Source organism: Euwallacea fornicatus, chromosome 13 (genome assembly GCF_040115645.1).
Source record: "Euwallacea fornicatus isolate EFF26 chromosome 13, ASM4011564v1, whole genome shotgun sequence".
NCBI lineage: Eukaryota > Metazoa > Arthropoda > Insecta > Coleoptera > Curculionidae > Euwallacea > Euwallacea fornicatus.
The window spans coordinates 1,614,657-1,635,284 of record NC_089553.1 but is presented as its reverse complement, the minus strand read 5'-3'; the positions used below and the strand labels follow the sequence as shown (position 1 = coordinate 1,635,284).

The following is a 20,628-nucleotide window of genomic DNA, read 5'->3' as shown; positions in this document are numbered from 1 at the left end:
CTTTCTCTGTGCTAGATTCCCTGTAAAATAGATTCTTTTCTGATGCATTTCTATGCATATTTTCCCGGTAAGTAAAGGTTATTACTTCTTTCCCGCGTAACACGTCAAAACCAATAGAAACGGATCATGTAGGTACAACCGTTGTTCTAGTGCATGTCGCCGATAACCGTCTGCACCTCTCAGCAAAATATAGCCGCCAAGGTCTTATCTTCCTTTATTAACCAGTGCACCAACTATTTGTCTCTTCAAAACTCGTCCAGACTCTCTGGAGAACTTCCTGGATCTGTATTCACAAACGTAAACAATCCTAGTTCGTGTGAGTTTTCACCTACGTGACGCCCAGTCATTGGGAAAAATCCCATTTCCAATCGTTTGTTTGAAGGTTAGCTGATAGAACATGAAAATGTGATGCAAACTCATTGTTTATGAGCAAGGGGGTGTGGCGCCAAATTGAGCAAAAACACTCCATGGTTTATTTATCGAAAACTGAGAGTATTAAAAATTAGCATAGAGCTCCTATAGCAGATACTTGTTTTTACTTTGTTTTAAGCTCTTTCGAGTACCTCTGATCTCTTCTATACAGAAGTCAAATAATAGTAGCCAATATGATAATGGTAATTTTAGAAAGGCAATATTTTTATGAACAATTTTAAAAACTATGTAAATAGAAATTGAATCTATTTTCGAATAAAATTAAACCTTAATGCAGTGACACAATAGTTTAGGGCTAGATTTATAGGCTAAGGTTAAATTGAAGATGTAACACCTGACTCCTGACTCAGGAATACTCTTACTTGACAGTGGCAGATTCAGGTCATTGTAACGAGGGTAATTCTAACAAAAACTTTAAAACAAATGTGTTAAATGGTCTTAATGTTTAACTCATTTCCTCTCAGTAATGTATTAACAATTATCCTCTCAAAAAAGAATATTTACTTTATACATTATTGGCTCTAAATATTTTATGAAACCAATATTTATCTGCACTTTCATATTTTTTGCAACATTTCATAACCACAGGCTTTATCCTGAAAAGCAAAAAAATGTCATGTCTACTTTTGCAAATTAAAATTTTTTGGATATATTACCAGCATATTTGATCTTGCAATAGATACTGATAAAGTAGATGCTATCACAAATATCATTAATGTAATAAAGAATAAAAATCTGTTGTCAAAGAATTTTTTTGATATTGTCTCTTCAGTGTCCAAGTTGCTGTAGAAGGCAACAAAACACAATTATAATGAGTCTTATGATAATTCATTCTGTAGATTAAAGGTTCTTTGATGTTTGTTTCAATTTTGAGCTTGTCCAAACTGCAACTATCCTATCATGTGCAGAAAATGTATTTTCATATGCACTTGAAGTAATTTGGGCTTAGTTTTTTGAAAAATAAAGGAAATATCTTTATTATATCTTTTTTCAACTCATTTGTTGTTTTGTTATCTTTAGGATGGATAGGCTTAACTCTTTTGAATTTTTAGTTTGTTGGAGAAAATTTGTTTAAAATGGCCCAATACTTAACGTTGTTAATACATATAGTCTTGTCCCTTTGTGTTATCTATCGAAAGGCAAAACACCTCTAGATTTTTAAATAATAAGTATCTCATCGCGACCTTGTAAAGTTAGCTCAGATGCCCTATAAAAATTTAATTTTATTTCAAATACACTGCTCATGAAAAAGATTGATAGAACAATATTTTTCGTTATTTTTGAGTGTCTGGATTTCAAAAATGCCTTCACTGAAGTTAATAAATTAAACATATTTTAAAGGGTTTTTTCTTCTAGAATCAGGGTAGTAGATTAATGAAAACTAAAACAAGAAACAAGGACAATGAACTAGACTTTCCAGACACAACACTCTAAAATAAACACGAAACTAAAAATAACCACTGTAAAAACTGATACCTAAGAACACAGAGGACTTAACTGGGAGGCTGTTGACTAAGATAGTGCCTAATAGTTGCAATTAAAAACCTTCGCAGTTATGCGAAAATTCTAAGTACTGCTTTGAAAGACGCGAGGTCATTGCGGACGGCCAGCCGATACTACGTGTTAAATGTTGAAAAATGTTTAAAATATGCAGAGCGGTCTCCAGTTTAACTACAAGTGGAGTCTAAATTAAAGTTATACTCTATTTAAAAATTGAGATTTCGAAACGTTACCAATTTATTATACATTACAATTGACCCTTAAACTCTGAGAAATTTTAATTATATCTATGGTCAAGGCGTCCTTAACTCAAAACTAAGATATGTTGTCAAAAATTAATTTATAAGTCAAGTAACCTTGATAAAATGACAATTGAAATGGATTCGAGATATTAAAAATCCAACTAGTAGTTGTGTTTAGTTTTTCGTGTACTTTCCAAAGGAATTATCCTTAGTTTGATTGTATATATGTATAGTGCAGACAAAGCTCTGTCTCTTGGCTAAATATATAAATTTTCTTTTAATTGAGAAATATAAAATTCTGAAGATTTGAAATGTTTCCTTCATGCTCAAATAACACTGACCTATTCTTCCAGAAATAACATACCATGACATTTGATTAGTGCAGCACTATCCCGGCATGGCATGTTTCTTGTGCGTTTTACTCCGATCAGCTCGTGATAGCCCCAGTGGTTTACACTAACTTAATTGGTACGATATTTTTCTCATTTATTTTCCCTATGATATTCATAGACATCTGACAGTAAGGCGATGCAACAAGTTGAAGCTGCTGTCCAAAATAACACTGGAAAAATGAATGAACAAGCTTCAGCGGGCAACGGGGCGGCCACGGCTCCTGCCCAATCAGCTGCTACAAATGCTCGGGATACCTCAATGAGAGGTGAAGGTGGTGATCCTATTAATGGGGCTGTGCAACCTTTGGTTGCCCCAGCGGGAGAGAGGTAAGAGTGTACTTTTTATACGTGGAAGTATTAAAATTTTGAGGTAAAAAAGTGTGTAATTAAACAGATGAAGTATCTATTGGATGTTAAAAGTACTGCACATTCTTGTTTTTATAATTAATTAAAATTTCATGTTGGCTATGAGTTTTTTCTCAAAATTTTTATGCTTCTACTTGAAAATCTCTTATTTAAAGGTTAATCAAACATGAATTCAATTTACCACTCATTCATTTACTTACCCAAAACTGTGTATACCCTTATAAAATTAGTATTCTTTTCAATTTTTTTATATAATCTAGTACTTTGTTAATTTGCAAAATTTGCCAACCTGTACCTTATTAGGAAGTATTTCAATCCACATACCTATTTGGAAAATGTATCTTAAAATCAAACACACACAAAATCCTATAAAATCAAAGAACGGACTCATACTTGATTTTCCCTAATATCTGCTTATATTGATCAAAAATATTGATACCTGCGTAGTGATTTTTCAACACCTAGGCCCGGCAGGGTGACAAACCAGCTACAATTCTTGCAAAAAACAGTGTTGAAAGCGGTGTGGAAGCACCACTTCGCGTGGCCCTTTCAGCAACCTGTGGACGCCAAAAAATTGAACCTTCCTGTGAGTTTAAAATCACTTTAGTTGTTCTTGTAGCATTCATTTATTTGCCTCCAGGACTACCATAAAATTATTAAGCAACCTATGGACCTCGGCACTATACGGAAACGATTAGATAATAACTTCTATTGGTCAGGCAAGGAATGTATACAGGATTTCAATACTATGTTTACCAATTGTTATGTATACAATAAGCCTGGAGAAGACGTGGTGGTGATGGCACAAACACTGGAGAAGGTAGAGCTATAAAAGAAAAAGTTGGTGATTTTTTTACTATGGGAATGGTGGTTGGGTTTTTAGGTGTTTCTAACCAAAGTTGCCGACATGCCCAAGGACGAGTGCGTCGTGGAAACTCAGCCTAAAGGGGCGAAAGGTAAGAAGGCACGTGCTAGTGGAGGACCTCCGCCAGTTACCCCTTCAAGGGGAAGGCCGCCGGCTGCTGTTTCATCGACAGTAGCGAATCCTGTTGCTACCACAACGGGTCAGTTAGCAATGAGATTTTCCAAAGTAGTAGCTTGACCTGCTATTTTTAAAGGATCCGTGGGCTTACCACTCGGTACGGCTGCTCCTACAACTGTTCCGGGCAGTACGGCTACCACTACTATAGCACCAGCCAATAACGTTCAATCAGTAACACCTGTTGTTCCTCCAGCGGCTGCTGCCGGTTATCCTGCCCAAGGTCTGGAAACTCCAGTATCTGCTTTAGGGGTGGTCCCTCCTGCGCAGCCCGCTAAAAGTAAAAAAGGCGTTAAAAGAAAGGCTGATACTACCACGCCTGCCACGGCTTACGATTACTTGCCATCGGGAGCCGACTCAAATTCATCGTCGTCGGCGAGTAAGATCTCAAAAAGGCGGGAGTCGTGCCGACAGATCAAAAAACCCCTCCGCAACCAGGTAGTTTTTGCACAATTTTCTTGGAAAAAATAAGCAATTTTCGTGGTTTGTTTTCAGGAAATTGACGGTTTAGGACCGTACAGCGGACCCGCAGGCGCCGGTTTAGCTCCATCACCGGCCGGCCAACCTGGGGCCCACTCGCAAAAGTCCAAAGAAAAATTGAACGATAGTCTTAAAGCCTGCAATGAAATCTTGAAGGATTTGTTTTCGAAGAAACATTGTGTAAGTGATAACACTACTTGAAAAGTTTTTGTTTGTTCGTATGCCGGCATCGACTTCGATTATGTTTGATGGAGAATATCCACTTTTCACCGAGTATTGGGATAGTATTAAATGTCGATATTTGGTCTTTCATAGAGTTACGCGTGGCCTTTCTACAAACCTGTAGACGCAGAGCTGTTGGGGCTGCATGACTATCATGACATAATCAAAAAACCGATGGACTTGGGTACCGTGAAACGGAAAATGGATAACCGGGAATACAGGTCGGCACAAGAATTTGCCCAGGATGTTCGACTCATCTTCACCAACTGCTACAAGTACAATCCGTCTGACCACGATGTGGTTGCCATGGCCCGGAAGCTGCAGGATGTTTTTGAAGTGAAGTGAGTCCGAATAATTAGTGCATGCCCAGCTCTTGAAAACGTTTTTCTTGCGTTACGTTTATAGATTTGCAAAAATTCCTGATGAACCCTTAAATAGGATAAGCGGTATGGTTCCTCACGACTCCAGTTCGTCGGGCTCCAGTTCAGAATCGTCTAGTGATACGGAGGATTCCGAGGAGGAACGCCGGAACAAGCAGTTTAAGCAACTGGAAAAGGAGGTGAATATTTTTGTCAATAATTTGTATAATCAAGCTCTGTTTTAACTGACGTGCTTGATGATTGATCAACAACAAACTTTAAAAGTTTCTTTTAATTCATTGAATTTAATCGCACTTTCCTCCTTTACACTTTTTAATAGTCTTGTGCGTATTTTATAGTCGATCTCACAATTCTGTGCACACTACTTAGCCCCAGAGACATTTAATCCAACTTTGTAACATTCATTTTTGCCGTATCTGTGACATAATTTAACTGAATATGTACTTTAGTTAATGTAGTGAATTTTTTTTTTGCAGCTGGCTACCATGCAGGAGAGAATGCGAAAGCTATTGGAGGAATCTACGAGGCGGAAAAAGGAAAAGAAAAAACAAAAGCTGAAAGATAAGGCCAAAAAGAGTTCGGTGCAGCCCATGTCCGCAATGGCAAATAGTACTGGTAAGTCATGTAATATTATGATACATATATTGGGTGCTACAAATTAGATGGTGAATATAAGACTTTTAGAAAAAAGAATATATTAGATAGTAAGCTTTGTTTTGAGGCTTTTTTAGAGAACACATGTTTTTTGAAAGAGACCGGCACAACTGGTTTATTCAAAATATTATTCATTATTTTCTACAACTTTTTGCCATCTTTTTGGAAAAAGACGGAAGTCGCGGCGTAAAAAGAACTTGTCTTTTGAGGCTATCCAGGAATCGAGCCATATTTTGATGTCCTCATGTGTCCGGAATTGTTGTTTAGCGAGGCCATGTGCCATTTACCCAAAGAAGTAGTAGTGAGAGAGCGCAACATCTGAGGAGTTCCGACATGCTCCAAGTAGTTTTTGACGGGTATTATTCACCACTACCCACATGGTGCCGAGCGTTGCCATGCTACAAAATTAACTTATTGTGACGATCGTCCCATTCAGGCCGTTTTTGCGCAATGTTTGCTTCAATTTAATAAGTTGACATCGGTAGCGATCTCCCGTGACGGTTTCACCTTGTTTTAACAGCTTATGAAACACTACGTCTCGCTGATCCCACCAAATAGAGAGCATTACCTTCGATCCGTGGATATTGAGCATTACTATGGAAGTTGACGGCTGCCCTATATTGCAACATGATTTCATGCATTTCTGGTTATCGTATCGGTTTCATTTTTCATCCCCGGCCACAATTCGGTGTAGAAAACTTTTACGTTTTTGCCTTTGAAGCAACAGATCGCACATGACAAAACGGTGTTCAATATCTTGCTGTTTCAATTTATAGGACAGCCAAATTTCTTGCCTTTGGACCAGTCCAATTGCTTTCAAACGTTTAGAAACGGTCATTTCCGACACCTTCAACAATGTTGCCAACACTTTTAGCGTTTGACTTCGGTCGATGTCCAGTAACTCTTTTAATGCATTGTCGGTAAACTTTTTCGGTTGCCCAGAACGTATTTTATTATTCGTATCAAAAGCACTGGACTTGAATCGTCAATATCAGAATTCCACAGTTTGAATGGAAGACGCATGGTTGTCATAAGCCTCCAGCAGCAAAATATGACACTGGTCAGGTTTTTCTTCAAATAGAAACAAAAAAGAATAGCTTTCCGCTAATTGCGTTTCGATGGCTCAAAACTAGACATTATTAAAGCGATAGAAATATGTATTTCTGTCACTATATTTGATTGGCTTGCATTGAGATAATAGTTGAATAAGAGCCTTTTAAAATGAAATAATTATTGGATTTCCCCGATACGAGACTAACTAATTGCGCCATCTAACAGAAAACCCTTAAAACTAAATTTACTACCTAATACAAAAAATAATATCCTGGGTGTCTGACAAAAAAGCTTATCATATGTTAAAAACTTGTTTGATTGTTTTTCCGTTAAGCTCCTGTCAAAATTTTAAGCTAGTACTTATAATTTCTGGTAATTTCAAAAAAAATGTACTCATCGATCCACATAGCATTTAAAGACTGAGTATTTTCTTCTGTTTGCTTTATCTTTTTTGATTTCCTCCATGGTTTCTGTAAGTTAACTCATAACTATGAGTTGATTTACTGTATAACTATGAGTAACTACTAGAGAAAAAACAAATTCCACGAACATTAATATGACTTAGAAAAATCGCATATTGTGCAGTTGCTAACAAGTCACTTATCAGTGAAGAGGATTAAAAGACTAAGATGAACAAAGAACCTATTTTGTCTTATTTCGGGAATTTAATGACCATATAGGACAGGTTTTGTCAGGGGAATCCGAGTTTTCAGGATCAGTTACTCACTGTATATTTTGTAGCACCTTGTATAAGGCATGTGCTCACTGGTAGCAGAGTGATTTGCTTGAAACATAAAAAATATTAAATTCTTGTAGTATATTGCCGTCGATTTTTTCTCATTTTTTAGTATCTTGCATAATCATGGTTGAAAAGTCGGTTCAGCTAAACCCAAGTGGTGTTTGAATTATTTTTTAACTGTAGTAACTAATAAACTGTCAATATAATTTTATTTGCGATAATTGGTGGTAGCAATACTATTTTATGAAAAGGTTCCAATACCTGTCGGATTTAGCTAAACTGACTTAAACAAAGATTGAATAACTGGTCCTAACTTGCGTAAGTTTATTTCTATTTCCTCTTTGATCGTGGATGATTGAGAATTAACTACACAGGCGGAAAATCGGCCCAAGGCATGGGTCCTGTCGGGGTAGGCGGCGGCAAGCAGCTCCCCGCTCCGCCTGACAGTGTTGGAGCTGAAGACGGCGGTATGGAGTCAAAATCAACAGGTGGCACCCAAACGGGCGGCGTTGCCACCGCTAAGGCGCCCAAGAGCAAAGGTAAGGCCAGGTTCAGGAGTGTTGGACAGGGTTGTTGGCATAGACTCACTTTTAGTTGCATAATTGGGGCCCCGTTTAGAGGGGCAGCTGCATGGTCGACGTTTTTCCTTCTTTTGTATGCATTGGTCATGGATTTTTTTTTCTGTTACTTTGTAGTTAGTTCAAATTATTTCAATATTATACTGTTTAACGCAAAAATCAACAGTATAGACTCTACCCCAAGTTAGTAAACACGTTTATTGTTCAAAGAAATTTGCATTAAAAATTACCAAATGATGTTGACTCGAATGGCAGTTCAAGTTTTGTTACCGAGGTTGTTTAGAAATTAAGTAATGAAAGTTAATGCAAATAGTCATTAAAAAAAAATGAAATTAAGGCCCGTTGCGACTTTATACGTCATTACAGCTCTACGTTTAATTAACTTGAACACTTCAAAAACCGGTTTCGATCTTATTAGATGTATTCCGTCCAGGAAATGTTTCATTAATACTCTAATCAATCGTTATTTTAAGGTATTTTATACCATTTTTTTCGTTTTATCTTGTCGTCTCAAAAGTAAATAACAAATAGAAATTTGTAGTTTTTCATTCATATAAATATCCGTCGCAACAAGTGAGGATCGTGAGACACATAATCCCGTCTTTATTTCGCTCTAGAGAAGTATGAAGGGCACATTGTAATTCGATCGGACGAGCCACAAGCGGCTCCAATCGACGCCGCATTCACTCGTGCATCTCTACGCGGTTTTAATATGGAAGTAGTTTTGCAATACAGCATAGGATTGATGTAAAAGCTCGCTGGTTAAGCACGTTTTAATTTTCTTATTTCATAATTTATAACCGAAATAGCGATATTTGTTGCAAAATTGACACCTTCTTTTAAGTAATTAGTTTTACATATTTCAGACTTGCAATATCAGACTTAGTTGTCATGAAAGTGCCCGTTAGTGAGTGATTTAAGATATTATTTGAAGTTAAAAAATGGAGTAAAAAGTTCATTCAGCGACGTATTCCATGTCATTGTAGGATCGAAAAGGAGGAGCAAAGGGTTGAAATTAAACCCAATATGTCTAAAGTAGAAAAATCATGATTTAGAACGATTTATCAATTTTTCCTCGATACATTTCGGCATCCTCCATAATAGATTTTTAGAATGATAAATTAATTCTACAGATTTTCTTTAATTCAATAGTCAACAACCTTGCCTGTAGTGCATGTGACTAGATCTTTTATTAACGTTTCTTATTTCTTATTTAATATATAGTGAGTCAACTAGTAGATTTCGTGACCTTTTCAGCACCGCTTTATGAATCCAGTCGCACGCACAAAGCTTCTGTTTGGTCTTACCGTTGTAATAAATGTAGCAAATAGTTGATAGTAGGAACAGAAAGCACATTATCATTTTACGGGAAGGTTTAGATAGGGAATTTTCTCTTTCTTTGCAGGTCTCCGAGGTCCAAAAGCTGCATCTACAGCACCGTCTGGAAACGCAACGGGCGGACCTGCCGCTAAACGCGCCAAAACGGGACGCGGGACTGGTACGGGTGCAGGTCCCGGTCGCAAGAAAGCCCAAAGTGGACCGCCAGTATCGGCTTTTGATTCTGAAGATGAGGACAATGCCAAGCCAATGTCGTATGACGAGAAACGGCAGCTGTCTCTTGACATCAATAAACTACCCGGTAGGTTTCCATATCCAAGAACACTTGAATTTTGCAGAACATCATTGAAACACTTGTTTAGGAGATAAACTGGGTCGGGTGGTGCACATTATCCAATCCAGGGAGCCATCTCTGCGTGACTCCAATCCTGACGAAATTGAAATCGATTTTGAGACATTGAAGCCATCGACGCTCCGTGAATTGGAGAGCTACGTCGCTTCGTGTCTTAGGAAAAAGCCACGTAAGCCCTATTGTAAGTTCCGTTACTTAGCGTCTGAGGGGTAATTTCCATCGTGGACGTCCACATTTCGAAGTAGCACATAGTCTCGCGGTAAAAACTTATTAAAGGGTCTTATTTTGATTATAAAGTAGCTCAAAAGCTGCAAAATCATAAAAAGATCTTGTACTGTTTAGTTTATTTAAAAGAAATGTAAGGCTATTGTTTTGCTACTGACAGGCGTACGTAATTGGAACTACACATTTTTTCTAAGCATGGTAGTGGGTTGGGTTAAATTGGAATTTTGCATGAATTCATGTTGGTTTGGATTTGCTAATATTGAAAAAAAGGGAAAGTGGTGGTGGATTTTAATTAATCAGCTGTACGTTGAATTTTGTTTGGATTTCTTTTTTTACACGTGAATATCCCAAATATCCATGGTATTGAAATTTCACCACATTATGTTCAATACGTCGTTGATGTGTGAACTAATTATTGTGTTAAATTTAATATTTCTTCGTCTTTTATGACCATTTTTTGTGCGACTTTGTTATGTTTTCTAAATATTATCAATTTCATGTGACGAATAGTAAAAATATTTAAATGTAGATATATAGGTCTTTTATTTTGTCATACGTGTTCAATATGTTTCAACATATAATATCTTCCCTTTCAGCCAGATATTTGATAGAAATTCGGAGATACCAGAACTTTTAAAGCAATTATCTTTTAATGGAAAAAAGACTTATAATTCTTTAAAATTCATTATCGATTTAAGACTATTTAATGCACCGCTGAATACTATCAAGTGGCTAGCATTAGTATGGAATTTCGACACCACATAGCGAGCGCTTAATTTGAATCGTGAAGAGGTCCACATTCTTGCTTATAAAAGTTTAATAAAGTTGTTTATGTATGATCGTTAGCAGTGTTTACAGATAACTTTTGAATTCGAGAACGTGACTTCAACTTTTTTTTCACATTACCTCATAAGACAAGTGATTTGTATAAGTTGTTCTAACTGAAGTTGTAAGAGCATTCTCGTCCTCAAGCATTATCAGTCCCATGTGTTTGATATGTGCTAAGTGAAACGGGTCCAATGTGTGGTGTTTAACTCTGTAGTTAATCTAATGTGAAACTAAATTGAACCACCAACTAACTTACGTTTACAGATAAAAAGTTACCGGGCAAATCGAAAGAAGAACAAATCGCAGAAAAGAAAAAAGAACTTGAGGACAGACTGCTTGACGTCAATCACAAGATTGGACCCAGTAAAAAGGCTCCAAAGAAAGGTATGTTTCTTTCGTTTGAAACTTGCAAGAATTGATAGTTTTAATATGCAATTACAGACGCCAAAGCTGATCCGACAGGGGGCACTGGGGGCGGACGAATGTCTTCTTCCAGCTCTAGTTCGGATAGCGACAGCTCCTCCTCATCGCTGAGCAGTAGCTCATCTGATTCCAGCGACAGTGAAGCAGGTTAGCAACGCGGCTCTAGATCGCTCTCTCCTTGTTAAATTATTGAATTCGGACATTTGCGGGGCCCGTGTTAATACTCATTATAAAGTTGGTTTTTCTGAATCGTTTGAAAAAAAAGGAAACATTTACGGACACTATTAGTGACACAGTGTGTCTCAATAAAACCCCCGCTCTAAATGCACGTTAATGGACGTTAGTCGCGTAATCCTTTCCCTTGTATATAGTATCCGTAAAGTAGTAAAATCAGTATAAGCGTTAATATAATACCTTGTCGGATTGTATAGAGGTTTAGTGCCATTGCGAACGGTGATTGTTTTAGCCCAGTTGATTTTCTCTTGGTGCTCGATCTGTGGAAAACGGAAATGGCTTTGATCTTCGGCCGTGTATAGGTTAATTTATATGCCTTGAAACATAATTTATATCCGTTAATTTAATGACTTAAGTCCAATTTGAAGCAATATCGTTATATTGTCGCGTATTATTCTATTCTTATGATTATTTTTCTGACTGAGCTTAACTCGTTCACTCGGTAGTTGCGTCTAATTCGCCGATTTAAGTTTGAACGATCTAGTATTTTTCTATCATAGCAATTACGTCTAATTTATTGTTTTATTCATAGACAAATGCGGTTTGCGCCTTAGGGTAGTTAGTTAAAGGTTGAATTCTTCAATAGAAACACCGTCAGTGGCTTTATGACTCGTTTCAAGAGTCAAGTTTCATCGTTGATTCAGTCTGATTTCGATGGTTTTTGTATGGTAGAATAAATTGCATGAATTGTGATTCAATTAAAGGTCTGTTTCTGTAAATTCAAGTAGTTGGATTTTGCATTCTCGTCCAGGTGATTTTTCGGTCGAAAGTTCTGTACTTGCAGAGCTCATATTCGAGATACAAAATGTTCGTAACGCGACAGTTTTTGTTGCTGGTTATATTGCGGAGATTTTTACTTTCTAAGGGGACCTCATATAATACAAAGTTTCTCATAAACTTGAAACATTTACTTCTAATGACATTCGAATTCTGACAGTCCAATATTGTATCGTAATATATTTACTATTATAAGAAAATACGCAATCATTATAAATCATCTTGTGTATGTTAATTACAAGTTCGCTTTAATCCAGCAAGTAAATTGAGTCATTTACATTGTTTATCCTGCATGTAATTACTCCAGCAGTAGATTTACCAGAGCCACTGGCATCATGTGCCTGTGAAAAAACACGAACGGGTCCTTTTGCCAACCAATTGTGTTTTAGAGGGAGATTTCTTTAATCTTGGGAAGTAGAATGTCTACTGAGAATATTGTTAAAGCATACGACTTTAAAATAATCGTGCAAACGCTTGAGGAGTAGTTGTAGTTCATGGGTATCGTTAAAAAAATGTTGCAAATCGTGAATAATATACTATAAACCGTTTTACAGATAACAATAATTGGTAAATATTTTTTATTTAAACATTGTGTACTTCATTAAAGATCCGGAAAATGGTATTTTCCCATGCGTATGTAACTATATCGTGCAACCAGGCAAAAATCCAAATATGACTTTTTCAGCACGGTACCTAGCTGGGAAATGTTTATTTTCTGTGTGTTATAATGTAAATTACTTTCATTAGTTGTGGAGATATAGTTTTCAAATACTTCGGAAACTATTGAAAATGTGACAATCCATTGATTACAACAAATACCTTGTAAGGCTCCATCTCTTATTACTACTTCTCGTTCCGAGGAAATTTTCTTTCAATAAGCAACAAAATTACGAGGAAGGCATATATTGCGTCATAATACAGCCAATCTGAAGGTGTTTCTTTTGAAAGTCTTGATATTATTCATATGAACAACTTATGTTAAGAATTTATTTTTGAGTGTGGGGTTAGGTATCACCTGTGCTGTTGCCCCAGATTAGAAAATATGACATATTTTCAGTTTTTCCGTGAATTAGAAACATTTCTAGCGACTTGAAACTTTACCTTGCTACTAAATAAGGTCACTCTAGTCTTTTTTTAGGTCATATGTTACCGACCCCACTCTCTTGTTAAAACAAGATGAAGCAATAAATAAAACTTGTTTGTCAAAAGAAATTTGAAGGTATTTTTATGCTTCGATTCGCTTTTAGTTGTGATAAAGCCGTGCCGTCATAGAGCAAAATACAACCCTAGATTAAGCAGCTGTATGGGTTATACCCGTTTTGTTAAAAATCTTTCCAAACAAATTCATCGTGGAAAAATCTTCTCCTTGTGGACATTCCCCGTTGCTAAATAGTCATTTGTTTGGAACGATTCCTATTTAGAATAAAGCATTATACTGTCACCTGGACCAGCTCTGAGTGCATACGAGTGATTGGGAAGGCAGCACGTACCAGCCATACAGGTCTTACCGCAACTATTTTGTTTCCGTTAATATCCATTAAGTACACTACTTGTCGTTAGTTAAGTGATTTAAAAAAACGCTACATCTATTAATGCAGACAATGTGTGTGGCGGCTGTAAAGTCTCTCTTTTCTTAATTACCCTCGCTTGTTTGAAAATAGATATTCTGGTAGTGGTAACTGTATGGTTAGTAAATGGGTAGTTGGTCAACAATTGCTGGCCACCATTCACATTGTTTGCACTCAGGCAACGCGCATCTGCTTTAAAAACCTATTGCATTCGATAAATTACTGTTGCAGACACTAAATTGAGGTTAGTGTTGTTACGACGTTGGTGTTACTCATATCAAGAGAGTATTATGTGGAGTAATCGTAAAAGTTAAGTCTTAAAATATTAATATGTAATTTAAAATTGTACTTTATAAAACCTAGGACATAATAATTTGCGATTTTAGTAGAGCATTATCTATTTAAACATAAAATCAGTATGGTTATACATACTGCGTTCTCACGAATTATTTAAGTTATAGTCATCTACATTCACCTTTATATTGTATAGTTTAATTGTGCCTCATTTTTATACTTTTTTTTTTTTAATTTAACTTGTATGATCTGAATAGCAATGTTGCAAATATACTTTACTTTTGTCGATTCACATATTTCTTTTCTTATGCAAACATCTCCTCTGGTTTAAATTTTGTACATATTCGCGCCACGTTTACGCACTTTTATATTGCTAGAGCAGCCTGCGCCCTTGCCTGTTAGATGTAGTGTATTCGCTTCTCTTCGATTCGTAAACTAAAGACAAGTTTGTAACATAATTTACTGCTGGATACAATAAGAGTGTTAGCCTACATTTGTCTTGATATAAATAAATTTATTATTAAATTTATTATAAGTCGTAGTTTTGTTGTTGCGGTGAGACCTGAAAGTGCGGGGTGTTTCTGATTTTTCGTGCGTCCTCAAGGGTTTAATCCAGGAGTTGAAGTTGTATACTGACACGGTTCGATTTTTAGGTCCAACCGGTTCCAGACCGACCAAAAAGGCAAAAACCTCGAATTCCAAAAAATCGCCGAATCCTGCTATTAACCATAACAGCACCCTGCAGCCTTCAGTGGTTAGTATCATTTAACAATTTAAATTAGTGCATCACTTATTATGATCTAGAATTCATAAGAGGTAAGTATTTTTTCTTATGGACTTCTAGAAAGTTTAGAGATAATTGTTAGTATATAATTTGTTAAGAATAGGAATAAATGAGAACAAATACATTGAGGGAAATGTAGAATATTTGAATCACCGAACATACACCTGTATATGAGGTAAAAGACTCGTGTGATTTTCTTATAATGATCCTAAAGAAATAAAGAGATGCATTGCTTAACATTAGCATCCACTTTATTCAAGCACACATTACGAAAATTTAAAAAATGCTCCCGTGTCATAAAAATATTTGCTCTATAAAGCGGTAAACCTTTTTAACTACATAATTTTTTTAAAACTTTATCAATTGAGAGTACAGGAACATCAGATACGTCTTCTGGCCATAGCAAAGCTATGTAGTGGATATGTTATATAATTCAAAGTATCCGCGTATTAAATGAGGTTAACAGGAAACTCAAAAGCTCTTGGGATGAGTGTACTATATTTTTTTATCTATGTATTATCACCAGGAACACTGATTTGCAGTCTTGAGCTCTTATTAGCTCAAATCGTCACTGGAAGTGAGTGGGGTACCTACCTGAAGTTGAATCGAACTGATAAGAGTTGCATACTCAAAACCCTCAATCAAGATGCTTTATTCACTTAGACTGCAGACAGTACACTTGTCTAAAGATCTTAGTTTCCTGTTTTGATTCATTTAAAGTTTGTCTCATGAGACATGAAGTTAACATGGATTTCCATGCAGCCACCTGCAATAATCCAGGTGCCGCCTCCAAAACCACCTGCCACACCCATTGCGGCTGTAGCTCCGTTTGTAACGACTTCCTCCGCCCCTGCTGCTTCCAGTTCAGCCCAAACTACTACAGCGGTGGCAGCCAACGGCCCCATGCCACCCACTAAACCGTTGGTAGTATCAGGGCCTGTACCCACTGCCGCTACGAGAAAACACCCGACCAGCGATAAACCACCCACGATACCATCACCGGTTCCCACTCAACCTGCCAGTAGTATGGGCGGGATTAAAGTAGGGGCAACGGGACAAGGAGGAATGACTTCTCCCGACAAACCAAAGGCTACTGGAGTTTTGTCCCCATTAGCGAGTGGGGCAGTACAGTATTCCGATCCTTTAGAGGAAAGTTTGGCTAACTTAGAGCAGGAAATTATTAAGCATGAACCCATGGACACTGTCATGGCGATGAATGCTATAAGTCAGGTTGGTGTGAAAAACCACTGTCCTGAACCTGATGTCCTTTGAAAAATTATTTTCCATTTGTCCAATCCTGTTGACTCATCGCTTTAACCTTCAATGATTTAAATTTATTTAAAGGCGCTAATTTTATATCTCTGTTATAATAGACTAAACCGCCACTCAACGTAACGGCTCCTCCACACCATCTAGGAATAACGTCAAATCCTCATTTGGACATTAAACATTCTTTAGGAGGGTCCTCAATGGGAACTCTACCTCCTACTCCATTAGGAGTGAGTCAGCATCACAACCTACACATGGATCAAGATATGCAAAGCCTGATGCATCAAGTAGGGATGGTAAGAGTTTATGAGAAGTATAACAGATATCATTTGGTTATTATTTAAATAAACCCTTTTAGGGACATGCCCATGGTCAGCATCCTTCCCTGCACATCCAAAACAACGGCTACAGTATAAAACATGATTTTGATGGGCCGATAAATACGAACAACGGCATGTCATCGATGGGCGGTTTACCCATGGAAATGTCCATTCCATCGATGTTTGATCCGCTCCCCACTCATCATAATAACTCACAAGTAAAGAAGGGAAATGTGGGGATTAAAGTCGAACCGCAGCCTCAGGACCCGTACGGATTGCCAGAAAAGAAACCACAATTATTGGATCAGAAACCCATTGTCCCCGCATTCGTGCCCGTTGGAATGAAAGCGAAATCCGACGTGAAGAATGCGAGCTCGTGGAGCAGTTTGGCCAAGGCTACTTCACCCCAGAACAATGCGTCGGGAAATAGTAGTAAGCAACAGGTTAGTACAATATTCACGAAGAGATTTTACTGGAGTTTTGAAAAAGAATGTTGTGAAGGTCATGGACAGCTTCAAAGCCTTCCAGAACAAAGCGAAGGAAAAAGCCGATAGGGAGAAGCAAAGGTTGGAAACTTTGGAACTGAAGAGACAACAGAAGGAACAAGCCGAAAGAGAGAGGATGCGACAGGAGATGGAACGGCGACGGGAAATGGAGGAGCAGGAAGCGTTGGAAAAGGCCAGGTATGTGTTGTAGAAAATGAAGGTTTTGATTCTGGAAATCTGGAATGTGGCAATGTATCGTTCAGCAATTGTATTTAATGATGATGGTCTGGACTTGTCAAAGATGAGTTGCAATTATGATTGAATTCTTATTATGTTTGATTAAACTAGAAGTGACAACGTCACGGTTGTTTGTTTTGGTCTGACATTGTATCATAATCAGTGAAAGTGATCTAATAGATTTACGGTAATTATGAAGTCACAAGGTGCAGTTGATTTAATGTGTTAGTATGTTAGAAGCACATACTTGCATGGTATACTTCTGGACTGAAAATTGGGGGGGATGAAAACATTGTTTTTGATCTTACCCTTTCCTTGCAAATTCTGCGCATATCGAGAATTAAGAGGAACTCTCCAAATTTCATAGCAGTACGAGGTGCATAGCACAATTTTTTTCTGGGTTTTAATGACCTGTCGTCACGTCACCAATATACAGCCGTATATTTTTTTATTAACTACAGCGAACTAAAACTGAGTCTTCCCCATGTTTATGTCCACCGAATGTTTCATTGTGCAAGTCTGATTATAAACTACTCCAGAGCGTTTTGGGGATACTGGCCCGTTTGATGAAGAAACTCGCAAGCTAAATGTAATCAGTCGTTGTTAAAATCTCGATCCAGTCTGTAGGTGTGTGCCCCATGTCGTCTCTCCCCCGCGCAAATCCAGATAAGGGCCTACGTAGGAACCACTTTAATTTGATAAAAACACTTACCGTTCGGTTTCCCCCAGTGGTTATGAAGTCAAAATCATATCTCCACACTCCATTTGTATAAAGTCTAATTTCACTAAACGATGTATGCTGGAAATTGATATTGTCTACTCGACTGTTGGAACAGAAATCCATCTGTACCGTCGGGTTTGAGCAGAAGCAAAAATGCATCATATATGCCCGCACCACACAATGTTGCCAATGTATTTACGAGTCGCCTCGACTCAAAAGTAGGATTGACGCAAAAATATTGATTATATTCGACTAATTACTGATTGTATTGAAGATTTGGTAACAACGTACGCACACGTGCATGCTAAAATAAATACGAGAACAGTAGTAACAGTTAAAAGACGAGTTCGACAAATCAGCGAAAGTAGTACGTGGCGCGGAGTGGAATTGTGTTGGAAAATTATTTTCGATCTTTTGCGAAATTTTTATGGCCAAATAAGATACTTTCTTGTGCAACCTTACTAGAAATTAACGTTATCCTTATATTCTCTAACGCAATCTATGAAATAACTTCAACATCGATTTATATAAGAGGGTAAATATGAAGGATCCACTTACCGCCAGAGGCGACCTCTTTTTTTACATAAGTTGATGCTCCAACAACTATAATGTTGTGTGTATATCTGATTACTTGTGCGAGGACATAATGCAATAATCTTTAAAAAACCATTGTAATTGACCATGTTTTTTAACTTTTTTTAGACAAGCGGTGGCCGAAAGAGAGAAGCCCGTTCCTCCCCCAAGAGTCGAAGACCTGAAATCTTCCCCTGGAGAGGGTAGTAGCTCTCCAGGATCAATGAGTTCGGGCTCAGACCGAATTTCAGATAGAGAAAAGCAGAGGCTACAGGAGCAAGAAAGAAGAAGGCGTGAAGTGGTAAGTTTGGCGAAAAATTAAATGTTTCTTATATATTTCTTATATATTGAATAATTTTTCAGATGGCAAATAAAATCGACATGAACATGCAAAGTGACCTGATGGCAGCATTCGAAGGGTCATTATAATACTACACCAGAATATTTTCTTGCGTTATGTCCACTGCGTTTGTAGGTGTATTAGTAGCGATTAATTGCGTTTGGTATAATTGGTCCATGGTAACCGTGTTGTGATTATAGAAAGATGTTTTTTTTTTTATTGTTGCAGCCTCAGGAAAACTATCCATATAATTCCGTACACTTCCTTGTATTTTTACCCCTCTTTATAGGCTTTATTTATTCCCTGTTTTTTTAAAATAATAGTTATTTTTCCTTCTATTTTTACCCTCTCTTTGACTTTAGAATAGACTGCCTCAGATACGGTACCAAATGACGCATTATTTCATCTAATTTAATTTTGCAAGAACTTCTTTTCGTATCAACACTGTATGTAAGTTCACTTTGAACGAGACTGGTTTTTATTTTTTTACTTATTGTTGGCACCATATTAAATGAAAAAGATCATTGCCTTGAACAGGTTTTTCCGGTACATGACGACAAAATAAGAACTTTTGATTTTTATATTATTATAAAGATAATACATTATTATTGTAGATTTTACTTACGATTGTGTATATAAAATATTAAATTAATATAAAAGCGAGACGTGTAAATACTTTTGGGTTTTAGATTTAAGTTAGCAGAGAGCGCGGACAAATAGCGAGAAGTGAAATTTAAATTTATTGGCGACGGACCGGAGGAGTCCGAGGTCGGAGGAGGTTTTACTCCCAGACGCTCCTTTTTAGGCAATGGACGATACGAAATTCGCACTTTCTAGCCATAGGAGACTAAATAGTGTGAATTCCTACCTCAGTTTAAATCGTTACCTTCAATGTCCCAGCTTTTTTGGTCCGATAGCTAAGGATTATTATTGTTAATTAATTTTATTAATGTCATTTCTTTAACAGGTACAAAACCGTTTTTTTTTTTATTTAATAAATATATTTACGTAATTTTGTTAATTTTTCTACAACTCATATTCATATTACTTTCCGAATTGAAGGAGGAATAGGCATAAAATTATTGATTTCCTGTCACATTCCCAAATTGTGGCGCATCCGCCAATTTGGCCCAAAGTTAAGAAAAGTAGACAACACACAGAACGAGTCTGCGGTATGAGTTGCATACCATATAGGGCGGCCGCAGAAAGCACGTTCGGTGACTAAAATTTGATTTTTATTGCCTGATCCGACAGAAACCCTCAATTTTTTATTGTTCGATTTATGTATTTATATTTCTTTGAATATTATTTTCTAAAGGTAATTGTAACAGACTTATCAAAACCAGTCCTTTCAGTTCAGTAATTAAAATAGTTATTCATGTAAAGAACTGGAATTTATGGGTTAACATGCCCGATCATAAATACATTAGAGAATCCACTTTTTTCATTTTTACTCCCTCCATTCTCTTTTAAAATTGTTTGATATATTGTTGTTACCACAATAAGTAATAATATAATAGTTCTTAATGTAAACTTTACTTAAATACATAGAAATATTTTGCAATTTGTACATAAATCATTATGTAAGATGCAGGAATTTGTTTCCAAAATAACTACGACTATACTATCGGATGGAAAGTTATTTATCTGCGTTTAATGACGACTTTTTTATTTATTATATTTTCTGTAAGTAATAAAATGTTTTGATTGTTATATTATATTTTAATACATTTATTTAGTTTGAAGACAGATAAAATTAGAATAAATAATATGATGTAATATA

The 20,628-nt window shown here is 36.7% G+C and overlaps 1 protein-coding gene across 23 annotated transcripts in view; it reads left to right on the top strand.

Moving 5' to 3' along the window:
• Positions 1–20,628, top strand: part of LOC136343187 (bromodomain-containing protein 3-like) — a 21,312-nt gene extending 684 nt beyond the window's left edge. For 6 of the 23 annotated variants that reach the window (XM_066289751.1, XM_066289750.1, XM_066289747.1 and 3 more), the window contains 22 exons: positions 2,528–2,642; positions 2,696–2,893; positions 3,380–3,518; positions 3,573–3,752; positions 3,816–3,996; positions 4,051–4,409; positions 4,467–4,631; positions 4,767–5,014; positions 5,079–5,232; positions 5,530–5,668; positions 7,874–8,038; positions 9,483–9,716; positions 9,778–9,948; positions 11,085–11,204; positions 11,262–11,390; positions 14,770–14,870; positions 15,663–16,130; positions 16,274–16,465; positions 16,528–16,932; positions 16,979–17,172; positions 18,635–18,806; positions 18,869–20,628. In XM_066289751.1, the coding sequence (XP_066145848.1) occupies positions 2,703–2,893; positions 3,380–3,518; positions 3,573–3,752; positions 3,816–3,996; positions 4,051–4,409; positions 4,467–4,631; positions 4,767–5,014; positions 5,079–5,232; positions 5,530–5,668; positions 7,874–8,038; positions 9,483–9,716; positions 9,778–9,948; positions 11,085–11,204; positions 11,262–11,390; positions 14,770–14,870; positions 15,663–16,130; positions 16,274–16,465; positions 16,528–16,932; positions 16,979–17,172; positions 18,635–18,806; positions 18,869–18,934 (4,173 nt within the window). In that variant the 5' untranslated portion in view covers positions 2,528–2,642; positions 2,696–2,702 and the 3' untranslated portion in view covers positions 18,935–20,628. Of the gene's footprint in view, positions 1–15; positions 68–132; positions 383–2,527; positions 2,643–2,684; positions 2,894–3,379; positions 3,519–3,572; positions 3,753–3,815; positions 3,997–4,050; positions 4,410–4,466; positions 4,632–4,766; positions 5,015–5,078; positions 5,233–5,529; positions 5,669–7,873; positions 8,039–9,482; positions 9,717–9,777; positions 9,949–11,084; positions 11,205–11,261; positions 11,391–14,769; positions 14,871–15,662; positions 16,131–16,273; positions 16,466–16,527; positions 16,933–16,978; positions 17,173–18,634; positions 18,807–18,868 lie in introns of all 23 variants that reach the window. The other 17 variants (XM_066289744.1, XM_066289739.1, XM_066289748.1 and 14 more) reach the window with 13 other exon arrangements.